The following is a 20,928-nucleotide window of genomic DNA, read 5'->3' as shown; positions in this document are numbered from 1 at the left end:
CTAGCGGTAGCCAGGGCTGCACGAGTACGAGTCATCTCCTGGGCCAGGTTGAAAATCAGAAGGTAGCCCGCCGTTATGTAACGAGAAAGGTGGCTAGATGAATGATCACGCGCTGGATCAATGGAAGGGAAACGAATATGTCCATCATCGAGCATGGACGGGTAGAAATGGAAACCTGGGTGAGTCTGCATGCGGACCTCGTTGTAGCACAAGTCAATGAGAGCCTCGAATGCAGCAGACTGGACTGCCTGATGGGGTGTAGAAGTGAAACCGCTCATAGAATAACGGTTGTAGGTGCTAGTCACAATAGTGTTGTGCATGATGACCTCCGTGTGCTACTCATTCATCGAGTCTGCAAACTGCTCCTGGTACACCTGGTACACCGGGTCATCACCGTCGGGGTAGATTCGAAGCCACACATTACACAGAAGGTGAGAAGTGAAAGGTGCTGGCTCAGACTGGTACGGGTACAGAACTGGAGCCATCTACACACACAAGCCGGTTAGTAATAAAAATAATCTAAATGCATGCAATGCAACAACCAAATGTAGATGCATAGACAAGGCACCCAATGGCTACTAACTACCGCTTAACTAATGTGTCGGCTGTCTAGGGCGTCCTACAGTCAGCGCGACTCTGATACCAAGTGTTGTTTCACCCCGGCTCAGAGCAACCGATTTACCTTGCATTGCCGACCCAGAGATCATGTCTTCTAGGAATACACAACAACTTGGTACATAAATACAATCGCTTTATTGATCTCTTGCGGGAACATAGGTTCGATGATACATAAGGAAGTGAGGCCAAGCGGCACACACGGTGCTACTACACATATGTACATTATTTAGTTGACATGTCGGGGGCCTCGATGATAATGGCACCGCTATGCGCAGCGAAACAACGACATAGAAGGACTCCATCTCACAGGGACACTGCTGGGACATGGCCTAGACTGCGATGAACGATGCAACTCTGACTCTTGGTACAACTTCTCGTGAAACTGTCATGACATGCCAAGTGAGTACTTTGAATGTACTCGAAGGCTCACAACAAGCATATCAAATATGACAAACAATAACAAGATATTTAACCAGGTTAAATGCATGAGCACGACATGATTATCATGAAGTGGGTGCATCCAAAACTTACGGTCCCTCAGACCAACTCACCATATCGGTTACCTCGTAACCACATTCATCAGCTTACCACGGTGATCACCTTCGGATCACAAAGGATACAAGCTCAATGATCACACAAGATCACCAACCAAAGCATGTGCCATAAAGATATCATTAGTGTGCATGTTAATTATTTCTGTTGACCCACAGTCTGACCTACTATGAACTGTGTCCATAACCGACGACACGGTTATCGATAGATTATACACACTATGTAGAGGTTAGTACACTGTACCCACACCACATAACCCATGGCCTCGTACTCCCGTTCAGGTGGACCAACAACGTTCTGACAAAACCAATCTATTGCATGACACTGCCCGGCCACTCCGACTAACTCCCCTTTGGGCTAAGTCATGGGTGGCCCCGGGTGCCACTCCGGACATCAAATGGCCACCGTAGTGGCAAAACAAAAATGGTCCCAAATGGGGACAATGGTACCAAACAACTTTGGGCACACAAGGCTATGCCTACCTATCGGGCCAGGGTAGCGCAAGCGCATAACCTTCCCTCGTTGGAGGCATCGGCGAGAGGCATGACAATAAATTGAATTAGGGCCTTCCCATAAAGACAAATGTGATTGCACTGGGAAGCTCGATTTGGTGGCACCATGAATCGATCAGCAACATGTTCAAGTTGGGTTATCATCACGTTAAAGTTGAAATGAAAATATCCGAGTCATAGTATGCCATGAAATGCACATGCAACAAATCCACATAGTAATGGTACTATCATAAGCATAAGCATATTAAGTAAACACTACTACACCGCTTAATGAATTAACCATCATACTTGTGTAAAGCCTAACAAGCATATCATGAAAAATAATACTAGCTCAACATAAATTATTTAAATTAACTAAATGCAATAATATGAATTTAATTCAAATAAAAATCATTGCCATTGCAATGCCATCCTTGCAAATGAATGGTGTGGCTTGCCTTAGTTGAGAGGAGGGTCACAGAAGTCCTGGTCCTCTTCAAGACAAGTTGAACCTTCTGAAAATAATTAAAAAGACAAAAAGAAAATGTCACATAAAGCATTTTAATGCACCAACAAATATCTACAGCAAGGAAAAAATTTCAATTTCTACATACAGCAAGAGGAGCTCAAGACAAAATTGTTGCGAAAAGAATCATCTCATTTGGACATGTTCTTTAAAAGATATAGTTGGTCAAAGTTAGGGTCAAATATTTGAATTTAAATAGAAAATGCCAAAATCCAGAGAGCGCCATGTCGAAGGCGTATTCTGGTTATACGCCTCCACTCATACCACTTCGGGAGAGAGAGTGGCAGCGCTGTCGATGGTGGTTCTCCGGCGCGGAGGCCATGACGACCGCCGGCGAGGAGGGGTATGGAAGTAGCGCATGGAGACGAGCACGTACGTACCCGAAGCGTGGCCTGAGGTGGACGGACGTCGTCGGAACGACCTTCTCCAGAGATGGTGGGTGGCGGAGCTCGTCAGAGTTGTGGTTTCCGACAAGGTTTCGTCGATCCAGAAGCACTGTCATGGTTAGGAGAAGCTCACGAACACGCCTGGAGGAATGGGAGATGTCAAAGAGCACCAGAGCGAGTGGACCATCGTGGGGGATCTGCGGCCAACTCCGGCGAGGAACGGCATCTAGAGGATTGCCCGGCCTTGCCGCGGTGTTGGGCTGATTAATTTGTGGCCAGAGAAGGTGGGTGGGGTGGCTAGAGCTGCTTGGGGAGGGCTCTTGTCGAACCCTGGCTCAGAGCAACCGGTTTACCTTGCATTGCCAGCCCAGCGATCAAGTCTTCTGGCAACACACAACAACTTGGTACAGAAAACAACCGCTTTATTGATGCTAGCGGAAACATAGGTTCGATATTACATCAAGTAGCGACGCCAAGCGGCACACAGGGTATGGCTGAACAATATGTACATTATTTAATGAACAGGAAGGGGCCTCGATCACGATAACTACGCGACAGCGGAACGATGACGAAGTGAAACTCCATAGCACAGGGACACCGATGTGGACACGATCTAGACACGGGAAGCACTCCGATCCGATACGACTTTCCTGAAATCTGGCATGACACGCCAGGTTAGTACATTCAATGTACTTGCAAGCTCACAAAAATCATAAGCATAATGGCAAACAATATCATGACAATTAATCAGGTTTAATGCAATGCAAGACATATTACTGATGCGGTGAAGAATCAACTTGTGCACCGAGTCCCGCAGACTCTTGTACCAGACGGGTTACCTCGTAACCAAAACAGTGATCATACCCAGATCACAAACGAAACCAACACTTTGGTTCCCACCACGATCATCTTCATGATCTCACAAATCATGACATAACCAACAATAAAATTTTAGTGTGCAAGGTTACTTATTAATGTTGATACATGGTGTGACTTACTCGCGAGCTATGTCCGTAACTCAGGACGGGGCTATCGATAGATTCAAATACACTCTACAGAGGTAGCGCACTTTACCCACACCACGGAACCCATGGCCTCGTCTTCCCATTCGGGTGGACCAACGGCATTCCGACAAAACCCTCCCATTGCCATGACATTCTCCCGACCACTCCAACTAACTCCCCACTGGGCTAAGTCATGGGTGGCCCCATGCCTACCAAAGGCATCAGCGACCATCGTCGGGGAAAAACGGTCCCGAATGGGGACAAGGTACCATAACAACAAACGGGCACACAAGGTTATGTCTGCTTACCGGGCTAGGGTACCGCACGCCCATAACCTTCCCTCATTGGAGGTACTGACCAGAGGCATGCCAACGGACCGAATAAAGACCTTCCCATAATGGCAAATGTGGTTGCACTGGGAAAAACTCGATTCAGTGGCACGATGACTCTATCAACGTTATGTTCAAGTTGAATTAATATCAATTTAACTTGAAATAAAATACTCGAGTCACAATATGCCAGGATCATGCAACTATTCGACATGCAATACATACCAATTAAAGTAAACAGATCAACATCATTAAAGTTTTCTTCTTGCACTACTCATCATTAAACTTTTCTGATTCTACTTCACTGGTTTTAGCACTCATCATTTTGGTTATACCATAATATATTAAAATCAATTTATCACATAAAGAAACTACCATAAATTATAAAAGCATGACCACACAATCAAAATTTGTTATACTGCCTTAAACTAGTTCATGCATTCAATCAGTACTGTAAACTAAGCATTTCAACCATGACAAAGTAACTAGCATAAGCAATGTTCATTTAAATAATTAAATGCATTAAAAATACTCATATTCAAGTTGGAAAAATCATAGATATTGAAATGACACCATAAAATGTTGGTGTGGCTTTCCCTAGGGTAGAGGAGGTTCACACTCCTCCTGGTTATCTTCAAGACAAGCTTCTCCCTCTGAAAATAATTAAAAACAGCAAAAGAAAATATCAAGAATCATTCTAAAAATCACCAGAAATTCTAGACAGCAAGGAAAAATCTCCATTTTGGTGTGCTCGTAGAACTTTTCAAAACAAACACAATGCAAAAAGAATCAACTCATTTGGACTTATGGTTTAAAAGTTATGTTGGTCAAAGTTTATGGTCAAAGATTGATTTAAATCTGAATTAAAAGAAAATCAGGGGGGTGACATCGAATGGTGTATTGCTGGAATACGCCTCCACTCGTACCGGTTCGGGCGCAAGTGGTGAGGCTGACAGCGGGCCCCACACGTTAGGTCGGGGCGAGAGAGAGAAAACAGAGACGGCCGACACTTTCTCCGGCGAGGAGAGCTCGGCGGCCAGATCGAGAGGGATGGGTGGATAGAGGAGACGCTCGCGCACCTGCCGACGGGGTCGGAACGGGCTTCTCCAGCGGCTGCGGAAAGTGGAGCTCGCCAGAGTTGAAGAAGATGGCGACGTGGGGCTGCACCAGGGGCTCCTACAGTTTCGGACGGCACCAAAGGGCTACTAGGGAGTCGCCTTAGTAGTGGATTGAGATCGAGGGGCACCGGAGTGATGAGGAAGGGTCGTGGGGATCGCTGGCAAGCTCGGGTCAGGGACGGCGGCCAGAGGCCTGCCTGGCCGGGCTGCGGCTTGCTACAGGTTTGTGGAGGTTGGCGATGAGCTTGGAGTGCTCAGAGAGGCTGGAGGGGTCCGAATTTATAGGCGGAGGGGGGTGGGGGTACGTGGCTCCACCGGAGCTCTCTAGAAGCGGCGCACGGTGACGAGGAGTGCCAACGAGGAGGGGGCAAAGCTTCAGAGCTCACGTGGGCACTATGAAGCTCGAAGACGAGCACATGAGGTCATTGGAGAAGAAGACAGGGGCACAGCTGCACTGTGGCTTTGGCCGCGACGTGCCCGTGCTCGCTGCGGCTGCTCCGACGTCAGCGAGCGGCAGGGAGGGGTCAAGGGCGATGAGACGAAGACGGTGGCGCGGTGCGGCAGTCGTCGGCGAGCTCTGGAATGAGCACGCGCGGAACAGACCCGCGGGCGTAGCGCAAAGCGCGTCGGACGCGTTGCCACGGCCGTTTCCTCACGCGGTCACCACGCTGGCATGCTCAAAACAACGCCCACGCGATGCCAAACCATGTCTACTGTGTTTTCCATGCAGTGTTTAGTCCAGAGGAAGAGATGGCACACTGCCAGGCCGACCAGATGAGACTAGAGCTTCTTGGCAAGTTTCTGGCCAGAAACTTGGTCGCCTAGTTTGGATGGCTCCTGGAAGGAGATTAGGGCTAATCTTCTGGAGTTAAGCTTTTCTTAGGAGGGTAATAAAGCTAAAAAAAATCAGCCTCATTGGATCAAGGAAAAGTATACTTACTGTAGAAACTGCATTTTGGGGTCAGAACAGAAATGATTTTATGTAGCAAAAATATTCCAAAAAGTTATGCAATATTTTTGCTCAGGTAGGTGTGCCAAGGTCCAAAGATTATTTGGGAATTTTCTCAGATTTTTGTGAGCAAGAAAAATGAGGGTTGCTTTGGAGCATAAGTTTCTAAATTGAATTTCAGAGAAGAAAAAGAATATTTTCTTTTATGAAAATATTCCTTGCGTTATTTTGGGATTTTTCAGAGAAAGAATGATGGTTATGGGAGGGATGGGTCACTTGGGTGAAAATCAAGGACATGCCCAAGTGTTTAAGTCCATTTGAATTGATTCAAAAACCCCAAATTCAAAGCAGAGGCAAATGAAGTCCGGAAAAAGAGAGAAGGCAAAAACTAGGGTGTCACAAACCTCCCCCACTTAGGATGAATCTCGTCCTCGAGATTCGGTTGCTCGGGAAAACAATTCTGGGTAGGTTGTCCTTAAAAATTCCTCGCTCTCCCAGGTTGCTTCTTCCTTGGTGTGATGCTCCCACCGAACCTTATAAAACTTTATCACTTTACTGCGAGTGACTCTTTCTGTCTCATCCAATATTCTGATTGGTCTCTCATCATAGGTTAAATCCTTGGCAAGTTCTATTTCTGCCATATCAGTCCTTTTGTCGGGTGGCGAAATACACCTTATTAGCTGTGAGACATGGAACACATTGTGCACTTCTGACAATTCCGGTGGCAATTCCAACTGATAAGCAACCGTGCCAACTCTGGTCATAACTGGGAACAGACCAATATATCTGGGTGCCATTTTTCCTCGGGTCAGAAATCTCTTGACTCCTTTCATGGGTGTGACTCAGAGGTACACATGCTCTCCGGGTTCGAAACTGATCTGACGGTCTTTTGCATCATAGTAACTCTTCTGTCGGGACTTGGACAACTGCAGTCTATCTCGGATCTCGTTGACTTGCTTTTCAGCTTCCATCATTAAATCCATTCCGAAAATGCGGCTATCTTTAGTTTGAGACCACTTTAGCGGATTGTGGCACTTCTGGCCATACAGAGCTTCAAAGGGTGACATCTTCAGGCTGGTCTAGAAACTGTTGTTGTAGGAGAATTCAGCATACGGCAGGCAATCTTCCCACTTGGGTCCTTGGGCCAAAGCACATGATCGGAGCATATCTTCGAGTATCTGATTTACCGCTCAGTCTGCCCATTTGTATGAGGATGATAGGCTGTGCTGTATTTTAGGGTAGTCCCCAAGGCTTGATGGAGACGTGACCAGAATGCTGAGGTAAAGAGAGAACCTTAGTCTGAAGTAATATTCCTTAGCACTCCATGCAAACTGACGATTCTGGACACATATAACTGTGCGAGTTGATCGGCTCGGTAGGTGGTTTAGATGGGAATGAAGTGGGCTACCTTTGTCAGCGTGTCCACCATGACCCATACTGCATCATTGTGTAACACCCACGATGCGGCTATATCTCCCACGTGTCGAGGCACGACTTAGAGGCATAACCGCATTGTGGTTTTGTCGCAAGAAGGGTCATCTTCACACAATCCCATGTAATGAACAAGAATGGGATAAAGAGTTGGCTTACAATCGCCACTTCACACAATACATAAATAATCCATACATCATCCAAAATACACACATAGACCGACTACGGTCAAGATCCAAATGAAAATAAGATAACCCCAAATGCTAGATCCCCGATCGTCCCAACTGGGCTCCACTACTGATCATCAGGAAAAGACACATAGTAACGACCACGTTCCTCATCGAACTCCCACTTGAGGTCCATCCCATCATCTGCACTGGCATCGTCGGCACCTGCAACTGTTTTGGTAGAATCTGTGAGTCACGAGGACTCAGCAATCTCACACCCGCGAGATCAAGACTATTTAAGCTTATAGGAAAAGGAAGGTGTAATGAGGTGGAGCTGCAGCAGACACAAAGCATATATGGTGGCTAGCATACGCAAAAGAGAGCGAGAAGAGAAGCAACGAAACTCCTACTTACGTCAAAAGAGAGCGGTCGTCATCTAGCAATGACCAAGAAGTGATCCTGAACTCCTACTTACGTCATACATAAATCAGACCGTGTTCACTTCCCGGACTCCGCCGAGAAGAGACCATCACGGCTACACACTCAGTTGGTGTATTTTAATTGGGTCAAGTGACAAGTTCTCTACAACCGGACATTAACAAATTCCCATCTGCCTCATAACCGCGGGCACGGCTTTCGAAAGATAATACCCTGCAGGGGTGTCCCAACTTAGCCCATCATAAGCTCTCACGGTCAACGAAGGATAAACCTTCTCCCGGAAAGACCCGATCAGTCTCGGAATCCCAGTTTACAAGACATTTCGACAATGGTAAAACAAGACCAGCAAAGCCACCCGAATGTGCCGACAAATCTCGATAGGAGCTGCACATATCTCGTTCTCAGGGCACACCGGATGGGCAAGACGTCGGGTTGGCATAGACCCTGGTTGCCCAGGGGGCGCCGGACATCGCCCAGTTTGGGCCAGCACTCGAAGGAGCACTGGTCCGGGGGTTTAAAATAAAGATGACCCTCGGGCTCGCGAAAACCCGGGGGAAAGGCTTAGGTGGCAAATGGTAAAACAAAAGTTGGGCCTTGCTGGAGGAGTTTTATTCAAGGCGAACTGTCAAGGGGGTCCCATAAATCACCCAACCGCGTAAGGAACGCAAACTCAAGGAACATAATACCGGTAAGACAGAAACTAGGGCGGCAAGAGTGGAACAAAACACCAGGCATAAGGCCGAGCCTTCCACCCTTTACCAAGTATATAGATGCATTAATTAAATAAGAAATATTGTGATATCCCAACAATATCCATGTTCCAACATGGAACCAACTTCAACTTCACCTGCAACTAGCAACGCTATAAGAGGGGCTGAGCAAAAGCGGTAACATTGCCAAACAACGGTTTGCTAGGAAAGGATGGTTAGAGGATGACAGGGCAATAGGGGAGGCATGATATAGCAAGTGGTAGGTAGCGCAGCATGGCAATATAACGAACAACTAGCAAAGCAAAGATAGAAGTGATTTCGAGGGGTGGTCATCTTGCCTGCAAGGTTCTCAGAGTTGTCGAAAGCTTGATCCTCGTAAGCGTACTCAACAGGTTCCTCGTTCACGAACTCGTCTCCCGGCTCTACCCAATATAAGAACACAAGCAATGGAACCACAATCAATCACGAGAAATGCACAAGCAACATGATGCAAAACATGTATGATATGCGAGATATGATATGCAATGCATATGCGTGCTCCGGGAGGAAAAATGATGAACAAGGCAGTAACTTGGCAAACCAAGCATGCCACTGCAAAGATGAGATGATTTCGGTCGAAATCGATATAAAGATCACCGGAAACGGATGCATGGTTTGCAAATGGCAAGCAAAACAAGAATGACACGAATCTGCGATTAACAGCATGATATCACTTAAAATGCAACAAACAACAATGCTACAGCACTCCAACATAACAACAAAGCATATGAAAGTAATCTACAGGAGATGCTTGACCGGTGGTCTACCGGTAGTATACCAAGGCCACTTGACAAGCCTCGGTCCATTCCGAGAACGTTAGACACCCGCTACCGAAAGGAAACAAAAGGGGTGCACCAGAGGAGATGGGAGCGCCGGATTGCAAAACGGACAACGGGGAAAATGCTTGGATGCATGAGATGAACACGTATGCAAATGCAATGCACATGATGACATGATATGAAATGCATGACATGAACAAAATGCAAAAACGAAAGACAAAACCCGACCATGGAGGGAATATCATAACACATGGCCGAAAATGGCAAGAGTTGGAGTTACAAATATGGAAAGTTACATCCGGGGTGTTACACATTGCCTCCGTGAGTCCTTGGTAGACCTGTGATGAAATCCATGCAGACATCATCCCACTTCCATTGTGAGATGGGTAGGGGTTGAAGGAGTCCGACGGGTTTCTGGTGTTCCGCCTTAACTTTGTTGTTTATATCGTAGCAAGCGACAAAGTATGCGATGTCTTTCTTCATTCCACCCCACCAAAATATCTGGCGAAGATCTTTGTACATTTTGGTACCTCCGGGGTGAATGGAATACGAAGATTCGTGTGCTTCTGCCAAGATCTTCTTTCTCAGGTCTACTTACTCAGGTACCCAAATCCGTCCTCGAAACCTTAGCGTACCTTGCTGATCCTTAGAGAAATCCTGGGTCTTGCCTTCTAGCATACGCTTGACATGGTGTTGTAGCGCTAAGTCATCTGTCTGGGCCCTGCGAATCTCATCCTCAAGGGTAGGAGTAACTTCCAATACATTGGCAAGACTGGCATCAACTATAACCAAATTGAGCTGAGCGATCTCTTCTTGGAGTTCGGGAGGCAAGGACTGCATCATGGCATTCAGACTGGCAGGCTTGCGGCTGAGGGCATCGGCAACCACATTGGCTTTACCCAGATGATAATTTATTCCAAGGTCATAATCCTTGACCAACTCGACCATCTTCGCTGTCGAAGGTTTAAGTCCGGTTGAGTGAATATATACTTGAGACTCTTGTGGTCGGTAAATATCTGACACCTTTTTTCCAATGTGGTAGTGTCTCCAAATTTTTAAAGCATGCACAACTACAGCCAACTCCAAAGCATGTGTTGGATAGTTCCCTTCGTGAGGTCGTAACTATCGAGATGCGTAGGCCACAACCTTGCCATCTTGCATGAGTACACATCCAATACCTCTCCTAGATGCGTCACAATATACATCAAAGTTGCGGTAGATGTCTGGAAGAGTCAACAAGGATGCTGTTGTCAGTCTATTGAAGCTCTTCTCACAATCCTCCATCCATTCAAACTTCTTATCTTTCTTGAGGAGCTCTTTCATTGGCTTGGCTATCTTAGAGAATCCTTCGATGAAACGACGGTAGTATCCGGCTAATCGAAGGAAACTTCGGATCTCGGATACTGTCGTGGGTGCCGTCCAATCAAGCACGTCCTTCACCTTACTTGGATCCACGGCTATCCCTTCTGCTGAAAGAACATGCCCTAAAAATCCAACTTGCTTGAGCCAAAACTCACATTTGCTGAACTTTGCATATAATTGATGGTCGCAGAGCCTTTGCAAAACTGCTCTAAGGTGTTCCTTGTGTTCTTCTTCACCCATTGAGTAGATGAGGATGTCATTGATGAAGGCCAACACAAACTTATCCAAGAAATCCATGAATACCTTATCATCATATGCATGAAAAAGGCAGGGGCATTGCTGAGGCCGAAAGACATAACTGTATATTCATAAAGACCGTATCGAGTAGTGAACGCGGTCTTAGGAATATCTTCCTTCTTGATTTTGAGCTGGTGGTACCTGGTCCTCAAATCAATCTTGGAGAATACTTTTGCCCCACTGAGTTGATCAAACAAATCATCAATCCTCGGTAGTGGATATTTGTTCTTGATAGTGACATCATTCAGCTGACGGTAATCCACACACATTCGAAGACTGCCGTCTTTCTTGTCCACGGATATTGCGAGTGATCCCCATGGTGAAGAGCTCGGACGGATGTATCCTTTCTGAAGCATCTCATCAAGCTATTTCTTTAATTCCACTAATTCTGACGAAGGCATCCGATAATACTTCTTGTATAACGGTGCGGTTCTGGGCAGAAGATCAATTGCAAACTCAAGCTCCCTACCTGGCGGCATTCCTAGTAATTCCTCAGGGAATACATCTGGAAACTCACTAACCACAGGAATTAATTCCAATTGTTCAGCCACAGCCATGAAAACCATTTCCTTCTGCGGGCATAGAATTTTGTGGTTCGACCTTTCTGACTTGTCATGGTGACTTCTTTGGTCGTACGATTGATGCATACTTGATATTGGGTTAACCAGTTCATTCCCAAAATAATATCCAGCTTGGCAGACTCGATGACTATCAAGGAAGTTGGAAATCTGACTCCCTTGATATCAATTTCCAAATTATGACATACCAGATTGCTTCGGAGCACGGATCCCGTGGATTGTACCATCATACTTTTCCCAAAATCGAGCAAGGAAACTTGTTTTGGGCAACAAAACTCCATGACATAAAAGAGTGGGAAGCCCCAGAGTCAAATAAAATTATTGCAGGTATGCTATTAACAGGAAACATACCAATGATGACTTTCGGGTCCTCTTGGGCTTCATCTGCGGAGAGGTGGTGAACTTGCCCTTGGATGGTCCTCTGGACAGAGTAGGGCACCAGATGATTTACTTGTGGCCTGAATGGGGCGGTTGGCTTGCCGTTCTTGGGGCACTGTCTGGCATAATGTCCGGTTTGTCCACAATTAAAGCAAGAATTGTTGCGCTCACATTGTTCGTGCACTAGGCTAGTCAGGACGTTCTTGACTTCAGTAGTGGTCTTGTTAATATTCTGTTGCCAATTTGGTTTGTACTCAATCTGAGTCTGCTGCCAAGTACGAGCCTTCTGCACTCATTGCCCATCCTTCTTAGGCTAAAATTTGCGCTTGTGATCATTATTAGCGGGCCTGTTGTCGTGCACGAGCTTGTGTTCCCTTTCTGCAATGAGGGCCTTGTTTACCAGAGTTTGGAAATCCAGGAAATCAAACATGCTGAGAGTGCATCTAAAGTGTTGGTTCAGCCCTCCAAGAAATCTATCGATCTTCCTTTCTTCTGTGGCCACATCATAGAGAGAATAACGGGCCAAATGGTTGAACTTGTGCAGGTACTCACTTACTGACAGGCTTCCTTGTGTGAGAGCGAGGAATTCGTGCTACTTGACCTTCATAATACCGGCGGGAATATGGTACTTGTGGAAATGATCCTTGAATTTAGTCCAAGTAATTTCTTCTTCCGCAAGCCACATGGCCTTAGCATTATCCCACCATATATCGGCATCTCCTTCCAGATAATGCATAGCGAACAGAACCTTGTCAGCTTCTTCAGTGCGAGCAATCTCAAGCTTCTTCTCAATAGTCCTTAACCAATCATCGGCTTCCAAAGGATCGATAACTTGACTGAAGCTGGGAGGCTTGGTCCTCTGAAAATCTGACAGCTTGGAGTGATGACCATTCTGATTTCCATTCTTCCCAACCATAGCTTGCACACTTTTCAACAGCTCAATCAGATCGTTGTTCCTTCTTTCTTCAAACATACGCATAATTTGCTCAGTGGATGGTGGATGTGGCGGTGGAAGCATTGGTGGCGGATATGGCTCGGGGGAATGTCCTGCCTGTCTTGCTGAGCGACAAATAGGGACATCCTCACAAGCGTGGCTGCTGCTGCCTCCCCGCATCATCCTATTGTTTATTTTTCCCAATATAAAGCAAACGAGATGAGAAATATCCAAAAATGTGAAGAAAGCCAGCGATAAGCCGAAAGATAGCAGCGAAAAAGAAATCAAGACGAATAATAAAAAGGTTCCAACATAATTATACATAGACTCATACCTGAAAGTAAACATCATGACGGGTTCGACTACCCCCATACATGAAACTAAGCATCATGACACGTACGACTACATTCGTACATCAACCTGATGACAACTGCGGGTACTCTAACGATCTAGTGCTCGGCTGGTGCTGCGGGCTCCCCTCCTGAGCCGGACTCAGATCCTGAGCTGACAGTGGAAACCTCCGGGTTAAAAGTGACACAACGGCACTGCCTCGAGGACTCTCCCTCACGGGCAGGTGCGGGGTGAGAGCTAAGCATAGGGGCTGCAGGAGTAGTGACAAGGGAAGCCCACGCAACAGGGGCACTGCAAGGAGTCACTGCCAAAGGGTTCGTGGTACCCTGACTAGTCACCGGAGTAACAGGAGTAACAGAGGCTGGAGGAACGAACAGAGTGAATCCGACAGTAGGTGGTGGATTCCTATTCCGAGCAACGGCAAGGGCTATCCGGGCTCGGGTTAATTCTTGGGCCAACTCATAGATCAAGAGATAACTGGCAGTGATATAGCAAGAAAGGTGGCTAGCAGGACGATCGCACGCCGGATCAATAAAAGGAAAGCGGATGCGCCCGTTCTCGTGCAGAGACGGGTAGAAGTAGAAACCTGGATGGCCCTGCATGTGAACCTCGTTGTAGCGCAAGTCTACAAGAGCCTCGAGTGCAGCAAAATGGATGGCCTGAGATGGCGTGGATGCGAAACCACCCTTAGAGGAACGGGTGTAAGCGCCGGAAGGAGAACTGTGGTGTAAAGTGACCTCCGCGTAATACTCGTACAGCGAATCGGCCAGATGCTCCCTATACACTTGATACACTGGATCAGCGCCCTCTGGGTAGAGTTGTCACCACACGTTCTGAAGCAGGTGCGGCGAGGTGTACTGTGCTGGCTCGGACTGGTACAGGAACAGAACTGGAGCCATCTACACTCACAATCATTAGACGGTTAGTAATAACAATAAATAAAATGCATGCAATGCAGCAATCAATTTCTATTACTACCGGCACCCAAACTAAGCTAACTACCATTCATCTAGCGCATCGACAGTCTAGCGTTTCCTACAGTCAGCGCGGCACTGATACCAAGCGTTGTGGCACCCCGACTCAGAGCAACCAGTGTACCTTGCATTGCCAGCCCAGAGATCAAGTCTTCTGGCAACACACAACAACTTGGTACAGAAAACAACCGCTTTATTGATGCTAGCGGAAACATAGGTTCGATAGTACATCAAGTAGCGAGGCCAAGCGGCACACACGGTGCGGCTGAACAATATGTACATTATTTAATGAACAGGAAGGGGCCTCGATCACGATATCTACGCGACAGCGGAACGACGATGAAGTGCAACTCCATAGCACAGGGACACCGATGTGGACACGATCTAGATACGGGAAGCACTCCGATCCGATACGACTTTCCTGAAATCTGCCATGACACCCCAGGTCAGTACATTGAACGTACTTGCAAGCTCACAACAAGCATAAGCATAATGGCAAACAATATCATGACAATTAATCAGGTTTAATGCAATGCAAGACATATTACTGATGCGGTGAAGAATCAACTTGTGCACCGAGTCCCGCGGACTCTCTTACCAGACGGGTTACCTCGTAACCAAAACGGTGATCATACCCGGATCACAAACGAAACCAACACTTTGGTTCCCACCATGATCTTCTTCATGATCTCACAAATCATCACATAACCGACAATAAAATTTTAGTGTGCAAGGTTACTTACTAATGTTGATCCATGGTGTGACTTACTCACGAGCTATGTCCGTAATCGAGGACGCGGCTATCGATAGATTTAAATACACACTGCAGAGCTAGCGCACTTTAGCCACACCACAGAACTCATGGCCTCGTCTTCCCATTCGGGTGGACCAATGGCATTCCCACAAAACCCTCCCATTGCCATGACACTCTCCCGACCACTTCGACTAACTCCCCACTGGGCTAAGTCATGGGTGGCCCCGTGCGTACCAAAGGCATCAACGACCACCGTCGTGGCAAAACAGTCCCAAACGGGGACAAGGTACCATAACAACAAACGGGCACACAAGGTTATGTCTGCTTACCGGGCCAGGGTACCGCACGCCCTTAACCTTCTCTCATTGGAGGTATCGACCAGAGGCATGACAACGGACCGAATAAAGACCTTCCCATAACGGCAAATGTGGTTGCACTGGGAAAAACTCGATTCAGTGGCACCATGACTCGATCAACGTTATGTTCAAGTTGAATTAATATCAATTTTGACTTTAAATAAAATAACTCGAGTCACAATATGCCATGATCATGCAACTATTCGACATGCAATACATACCACTTAAAGTAAACATATCAACATCATTAAAGTTTTCTTCTTGCACTACTCATCATTAAACTTTTTTGATTCTACTTCACTGGTTTTAGTACTCATCATTTTGGTTATACCATAATATATTAGAATCAATTTATCACATAAAGAAACTACCATAAATTATAAAAGCATAACCACACAATCAAAATTTATTCTACTGCCTTAAACTAGTTCATGCATTCAATCAGTACTGTAAACTAAGCATTTCAACCATGAGAAAGTAACTAGCATAAGAAATGTTCATTTAAATAATTAAATGCATGAAAAATACTCATATTCAAGTTGGAAAAATCATAGATATTGAAATGACACCATAAAATGTTGGTGTGTCTTGCCTTAGTGCAGAGGAGGTTCACACTCCTCCTGGTTATCTTCAAGACAAGCTTCTCCCTCTGAAAATAATTAAAAACAACAAAAGAAAATATCAAGAATCATTCTGAAAATCACCACAAATTCTAGACAGAAAGGAAAAATCTTTATTTTGGTGTGCTGCTAGGACTTGTCAAAACAAACACATTGCAAAAAGAATCAACTCATTTGGACTTATGGTTTAAAAGTTATGGCTGGTCAAAGGTTCTGGTCAAAGATTGATTTAAATTTGAATTAAAGGAAAATCAGGGGGGTGACATCGATGGCGTATTCCTGGAATACGCCTCCACTCGTACCGCTTCGGGTGCGAGCGGTGAGGCTGACAGCAGGCTCCACACATTAGGTCGGGGGAGAGAGAGAGAAAGGAAACAGAGACGGCCGGCGCTTCGCCAGCGCTTTCTCCGGTGAGGAGGGCTCGGTGGCCAGATCGAGAGGGATCTGTGGATAGAGGAGACGCTCGCGCACCTGCCTATACCCGTGGAATGGCTAGTGCTGGACGGACGGGGTCGGAACGGGCTTCTCCAGTGGCTGCAGAAAGCGGAGCTCGCCGGAGATGAAAAAGACTGCGACGTGGGGGTGCACCAGGGGCTCCTACGGTTTCGGACGACACCAAAGGGCCACTATGGAGTAGCCTAAGGAGTGGATTGAGCTCGAGGGGCACCGGAGTGAGGAGGAGGGGTTGTGGGGATCGCCGGCGAGCTCGTATCCGGGACGGCGGCCAGAGGCCTGCCCGGCCGGGCTGCGGCTTGCTACGGGTTTGTGGAGTTTGGGCGATGAGCTTGGAGTGCTCGGAGAGGCTGGAGGGGTCCTAATTTATAGGTGGAGGGGGGTGGGGGTACGTGGCTCTGCCGAAGCTCTCTAGAAGCGGCGCACGATGATGAGGAGCGCCAGCGAGGAGGGGCCAAAGCTTCAAAGCTCACGCGGACACTATGAAGCTCGAAGACGAGCACATGAGGTGGTTGGAGAAGAAGACAGGGGCACGGGCACACTGTGGCCTTGGCCGTGACGTGTCCGTGCTCACTGCGGCTGCTCCGGCATCGGCGAGCGGCAGGGAGGGGTGAAGGGCGATGAGATGAAGACGGTGGCGCGGTGCAGCAGTCGTCGGCGAGCTCTGGAACGAGCATGCGCGGAACAGACGCGCGGGCGCAGCACAGAGCGCGTTGGACGTGTTGCCAGGGCCGTATCCTCACGCGGTCACCACGTTGGCATGGTCAAAACGACGCCCACGCGATGCCAAACCGTGTCTTGTGTGTTGTCAACATGCAGTGTTTAGTCTAGAGGAAGAGATGGCACACTGCGAGGCCGACCAGATGAGACTAGAGCTTCTTGGCATGTTTCTGGACGGAAACTTGGTCGCCAAGTTTGGGTGGCTTCTAGAAGGAGATTAGGTCTAATCTTCTGGAGTTAAGCTTTTCTTAGGAGGGTAATGAAGCTCAAGAAAAATCAGCCTCATTGGATCAAGGAAAAGTATACTTGCTGTAGAAACTGCATTTTGGGGTCAGAACAGAAATGATTTTCTGTAGCAAAAATATTCCAAAAAGTTATGCAATATTTTTTCTCAGGGAGGTGTGCCAAGGTCCAAAGAATATTTGGGAATTTTCTCAGATTTTTGGGAGCAAGAAAAATGAGGGTTGCTTTGGAGCATAAGTTTCTGAATAGAATTTCAGAGAAGAAAAAATATTTTTCTTTTATGAAAAATATTCCTTGGGTTATTTTGGGATTTTTCATAGAAAGAATGATGGTTATGAGGGGGATGGGTCACTTGGGTGAAAATCGAGGACATGCCCAAGTGTTTAAGTCCATTTGAACTGATTCAAAAACCCCAAATTCAAAGTAGAGGCAAATGAAGTCGGGAAAAAGAGAGAAGGCAAAAACCAGGCTGTCACATCTCTATTTATAGAGGAGGGAGAGGAAGAGCTAGCTGCTGCCGGAGAGGCGTCTGGAGTGGCAAGAGGCGACGAGGGAGGCTCTGGCTCAACGGGACGGCTCACTAGGGCTCAGCCAAGCACAGTGGATGAGAGGAGCCAAGCACAGGGGCACCGAGAGGGACGACTCATTCACGCGGGAGCACTGTGCTCTCTGCTTCGCCGTGTCCGCATCCTCCGCCGCGTAGGGTGCCTACATCGGGGAGCAGTAGAGGATAGCTGGGAGGAAGAGGATGAGGTTGCAGACGAGTTAGGACAAGCGAAGGTGGCACGGGGCGAGTGCACGGGCGAGGTCAGAGGGGTAGCGATGCGCATAGCGTGTCACATCCTAGCTAGTTCATGCATTAGAGTGTTGCATCATGTCTAGTTTTCACAGAAACTTGAAATGGGGATGCCAGAAACCCCCAGCACCCCCCTGAACACAACTAGGGTTTACTAAAATCCTTTTCAATGAACCTGAAATGCCCTCCATAAATGTTCACCATCTTTGGTCCTGGCTAAAACCTCTGCCAAAAATGGTTCCATATTTTTGGAGGCTATTCTGGATTTTTCACCAAGCCATAAGTATTTGCATTTGGGCAATTTAAATCCTATAAATATTTTAAAATGCCCAAATAATCTTGAAGGTATTTTTAGGCTGTTGAGAATAATTTCAAATGTGCCTCTGAATATTTCCAGGATTTTCCTAAATGAAATAGTATTACTACTATTTCAAAACACAGAATAGAAATAAATAAAAAGAGAAAAACAGAAAGCAGAGAGGACTTACCTGGCAGCCCACTGGCCGGCCCAGCACTGTGCTGGCCCGCGCCAGTCAGCTGCTTGCTCTCGCCAGAGCAGGCAGAGAGGTGACGCCGGCGTGCGCGAGCTCGCCACGGCGCCACCTGCTTGCCGCCTCGCCCCTGGATGAGCTGGACGACCTCCACGACGCGCCCCCGAGCCCCTGGACACCCCCTTTCTCCCCCATCGCCTCTCCCTCGCCTTCCTCCACCATGGCCGACGCAGCCGCTGCCACCTCGCCGGAGTAGCCGTAGCCACCGTCGTCCTCGCGCCGCCCCACCGTGTCCAGCAGCTCCGCCGTCGCCTTCTCCTTCGAGCAAGTCAAGCCCCGAGCGCTCGCTTGCCCCGAAGCCACCACTCCGACCTCGCCTTCGCCGCTCACCGTCGGAGATCCCCTCCGCCGTCACCGCCGCAGCAGTTCGCCCCCGACCTCGCCGTTCGCTCCGTCGCAACCACCGTGAGCCCGGCCACCTTCCTATCCTCTCCATTCTCCCTCTCGAGCTCTGAAGCCACTGCACATAGCTCACCCGCACGCGCCGCCGCACGAGCTTGTCGCCGACAAGGCTCCGGCCATCCAACGGTCGCACCACCATGGCCGTTAGCTCCACTACATCGCCAGGAGCCCGTAGCACCATCGCACGCCCCTCGCCGTGCTCTCTAGCGACGGGTTCGACTACACCCGTACCCCGGCAGCCGCACGGCTCGTCGCCGGCGTCGATTCCGGCGACCCCGAGCTCCACCACCACCACCAGTCGATGCGGTTTGCTCCCAGCTACACGTAGGTGCTCTCCGCCGTCCATTTGGTCGCCGGAGGAGGAATCCTGCACTCCACCGCCGCGTCTGGACGTCGCCGGCGGCTAAACGCCGACGAGTCAGCGTGGTTTGACCACGGGTTGACTCCCTAGAGTCACTGACAAGTGGGGCCCGCCTGCTAATTAATCTGAGTTAGAGTTAAAAATTAATCCTAATTAGTTAATTACCTAACAGTGACACTGACACAGGGGACCCACACGTCAGGTTTGACCTGGACGACCCCGTTGACCGCTGACGTCATCATGACACACTGCTGACGTATTAAGCAATTTAATTACTGGAATTATTCTTATATAGGAAATTCCAAAAATTATCACAAACTTCAAAAAATCATAGAAAATAATCTATAGCTCAGAATGAAAAGATTTATATATGAAAAATGATCAGAAAAATCCATTCTATCCATCTGTACTGGTTTTATGCATGTTTAAGCAAGTTAACCTACTGTTTAATGCAGAACAAGATAAAGCACTAACATGGGCCATTTATGAACTTGGAATTTGAATCTTTGATTCAAAATAGTCCAAACCCATCTGGTCTTAGTTGCATTAGCCCAATACATCCATTTTGCCATGTCTCATGCATGCATCATATTGTTGCACTTGCTTGGTGTTGATTGTGCTTCGATGTGTTCATTGTGGTAGGTCCTGCCTCCGAGGATATTCACGAGTATCCAACTGAAGGGCAGTATCCCACCACCACCCCGTCAGGCAAGGAACCCATTGATCATTTCCATACAAACCCATCTTCTCGCTTCTGCTCTCATTTACTGCATTAAGACAACGCCATTCAAACTGCTGTGTGTTGCGGTAGTTGAACCCACTTTCCTTTGCATGACCTTTCATTGCCACAGTAACTAGATGAAACCCACTAGCATGTGTAGGAGTTGATTGAGCCATGTTGTGTTCCTACAATGCTATGCTTGCTACGCTTAGAGTCGTGTCAGGTCTGGCTCATCAGGGTGATGAACTAGAGTGAAAGTGTGTGTCGGTAATGAGAGTGAGGTGTTGAATACGATTTGGTAAAGGTATCGATGGGAGGCCATGTAGGAGTACATGGTGGGTTGTTTCATTGAGACCGTCCCTAAGAACTGAGATCTGTATGCGTGATTTAAGATTCAGCTACTACCACGCATTGGGCCCGAAACCAATGGACCCCCTCGGCTTCTTAATCACCCTTGTCCTCTGTCCAGGAGTTGCACGTAGTTTCTGGTGTTTGTAGTAAGCTGGAGGCCGTGGACAGCGCTGACCAAGGGGTGGGCTG

At 47.6% G+C, this 20,928-nt stretch overlaps 1 protein-coding gene across 1 annotated transcript; it reads right to left on the bottom strand.

The window, feature by feature from the left end:
- Positions 1-335: 335 nt before the first annotated feature.
- On the bottom strand, positions 336-11,196 carry LOC109753630 (uncharacterized mitochondrial protein AtMg00860-like). Its single transcript, XM_020312546.1, has 2 exons — positions 10,741-11,196; positions 336-485 (listed from the first exon to the last, which is right to left on the bottom strand). Exons 1-2 carry the CDS (start codon positions 11,194-11,196, stop codon positions 336-338), a joined length of 606 nt encoding a protein of 201 aa, XP_020168135.1.
- Positions 11,197-20,928: the final 9,732 nt, after the last annotated feature.

Source organism: Aegilops tauschii, chromosome 7 (genome assembly GCF_002575655.3).
Source record: "Aegilops tauschii subsp. strangulata cultivar AL8/78 chromosome 7, Aet v6.0, whole genome shotgun sequence".
NCBI lineage: Eukaryota > Viridiplantae > Streptophyta > Magnoliopsida > Poales > Poaceae > Aegilops > Aegilops tauschii.
This window is presented reverse-complemented; position numbering and strand designations above follow the sequence as displayed.

Bases quoted from the DNA above. Each gene is read 5' to 3' on its own strand.
- LOC109753630 (XM_020312546.1), bottom strand. From the start codon at position 11,196: ATGGATTTCTTGGATAAGTTTGTGTTGGCCTTCATCAATGACATCCTC. The intron at 486-10,740 runs GTATATTGTGAC...TTGTGTGTGTAG, and splicing joins ACATCTACCGCAACTTTGAT to ATGGCTCCAGTTCTGTACCC.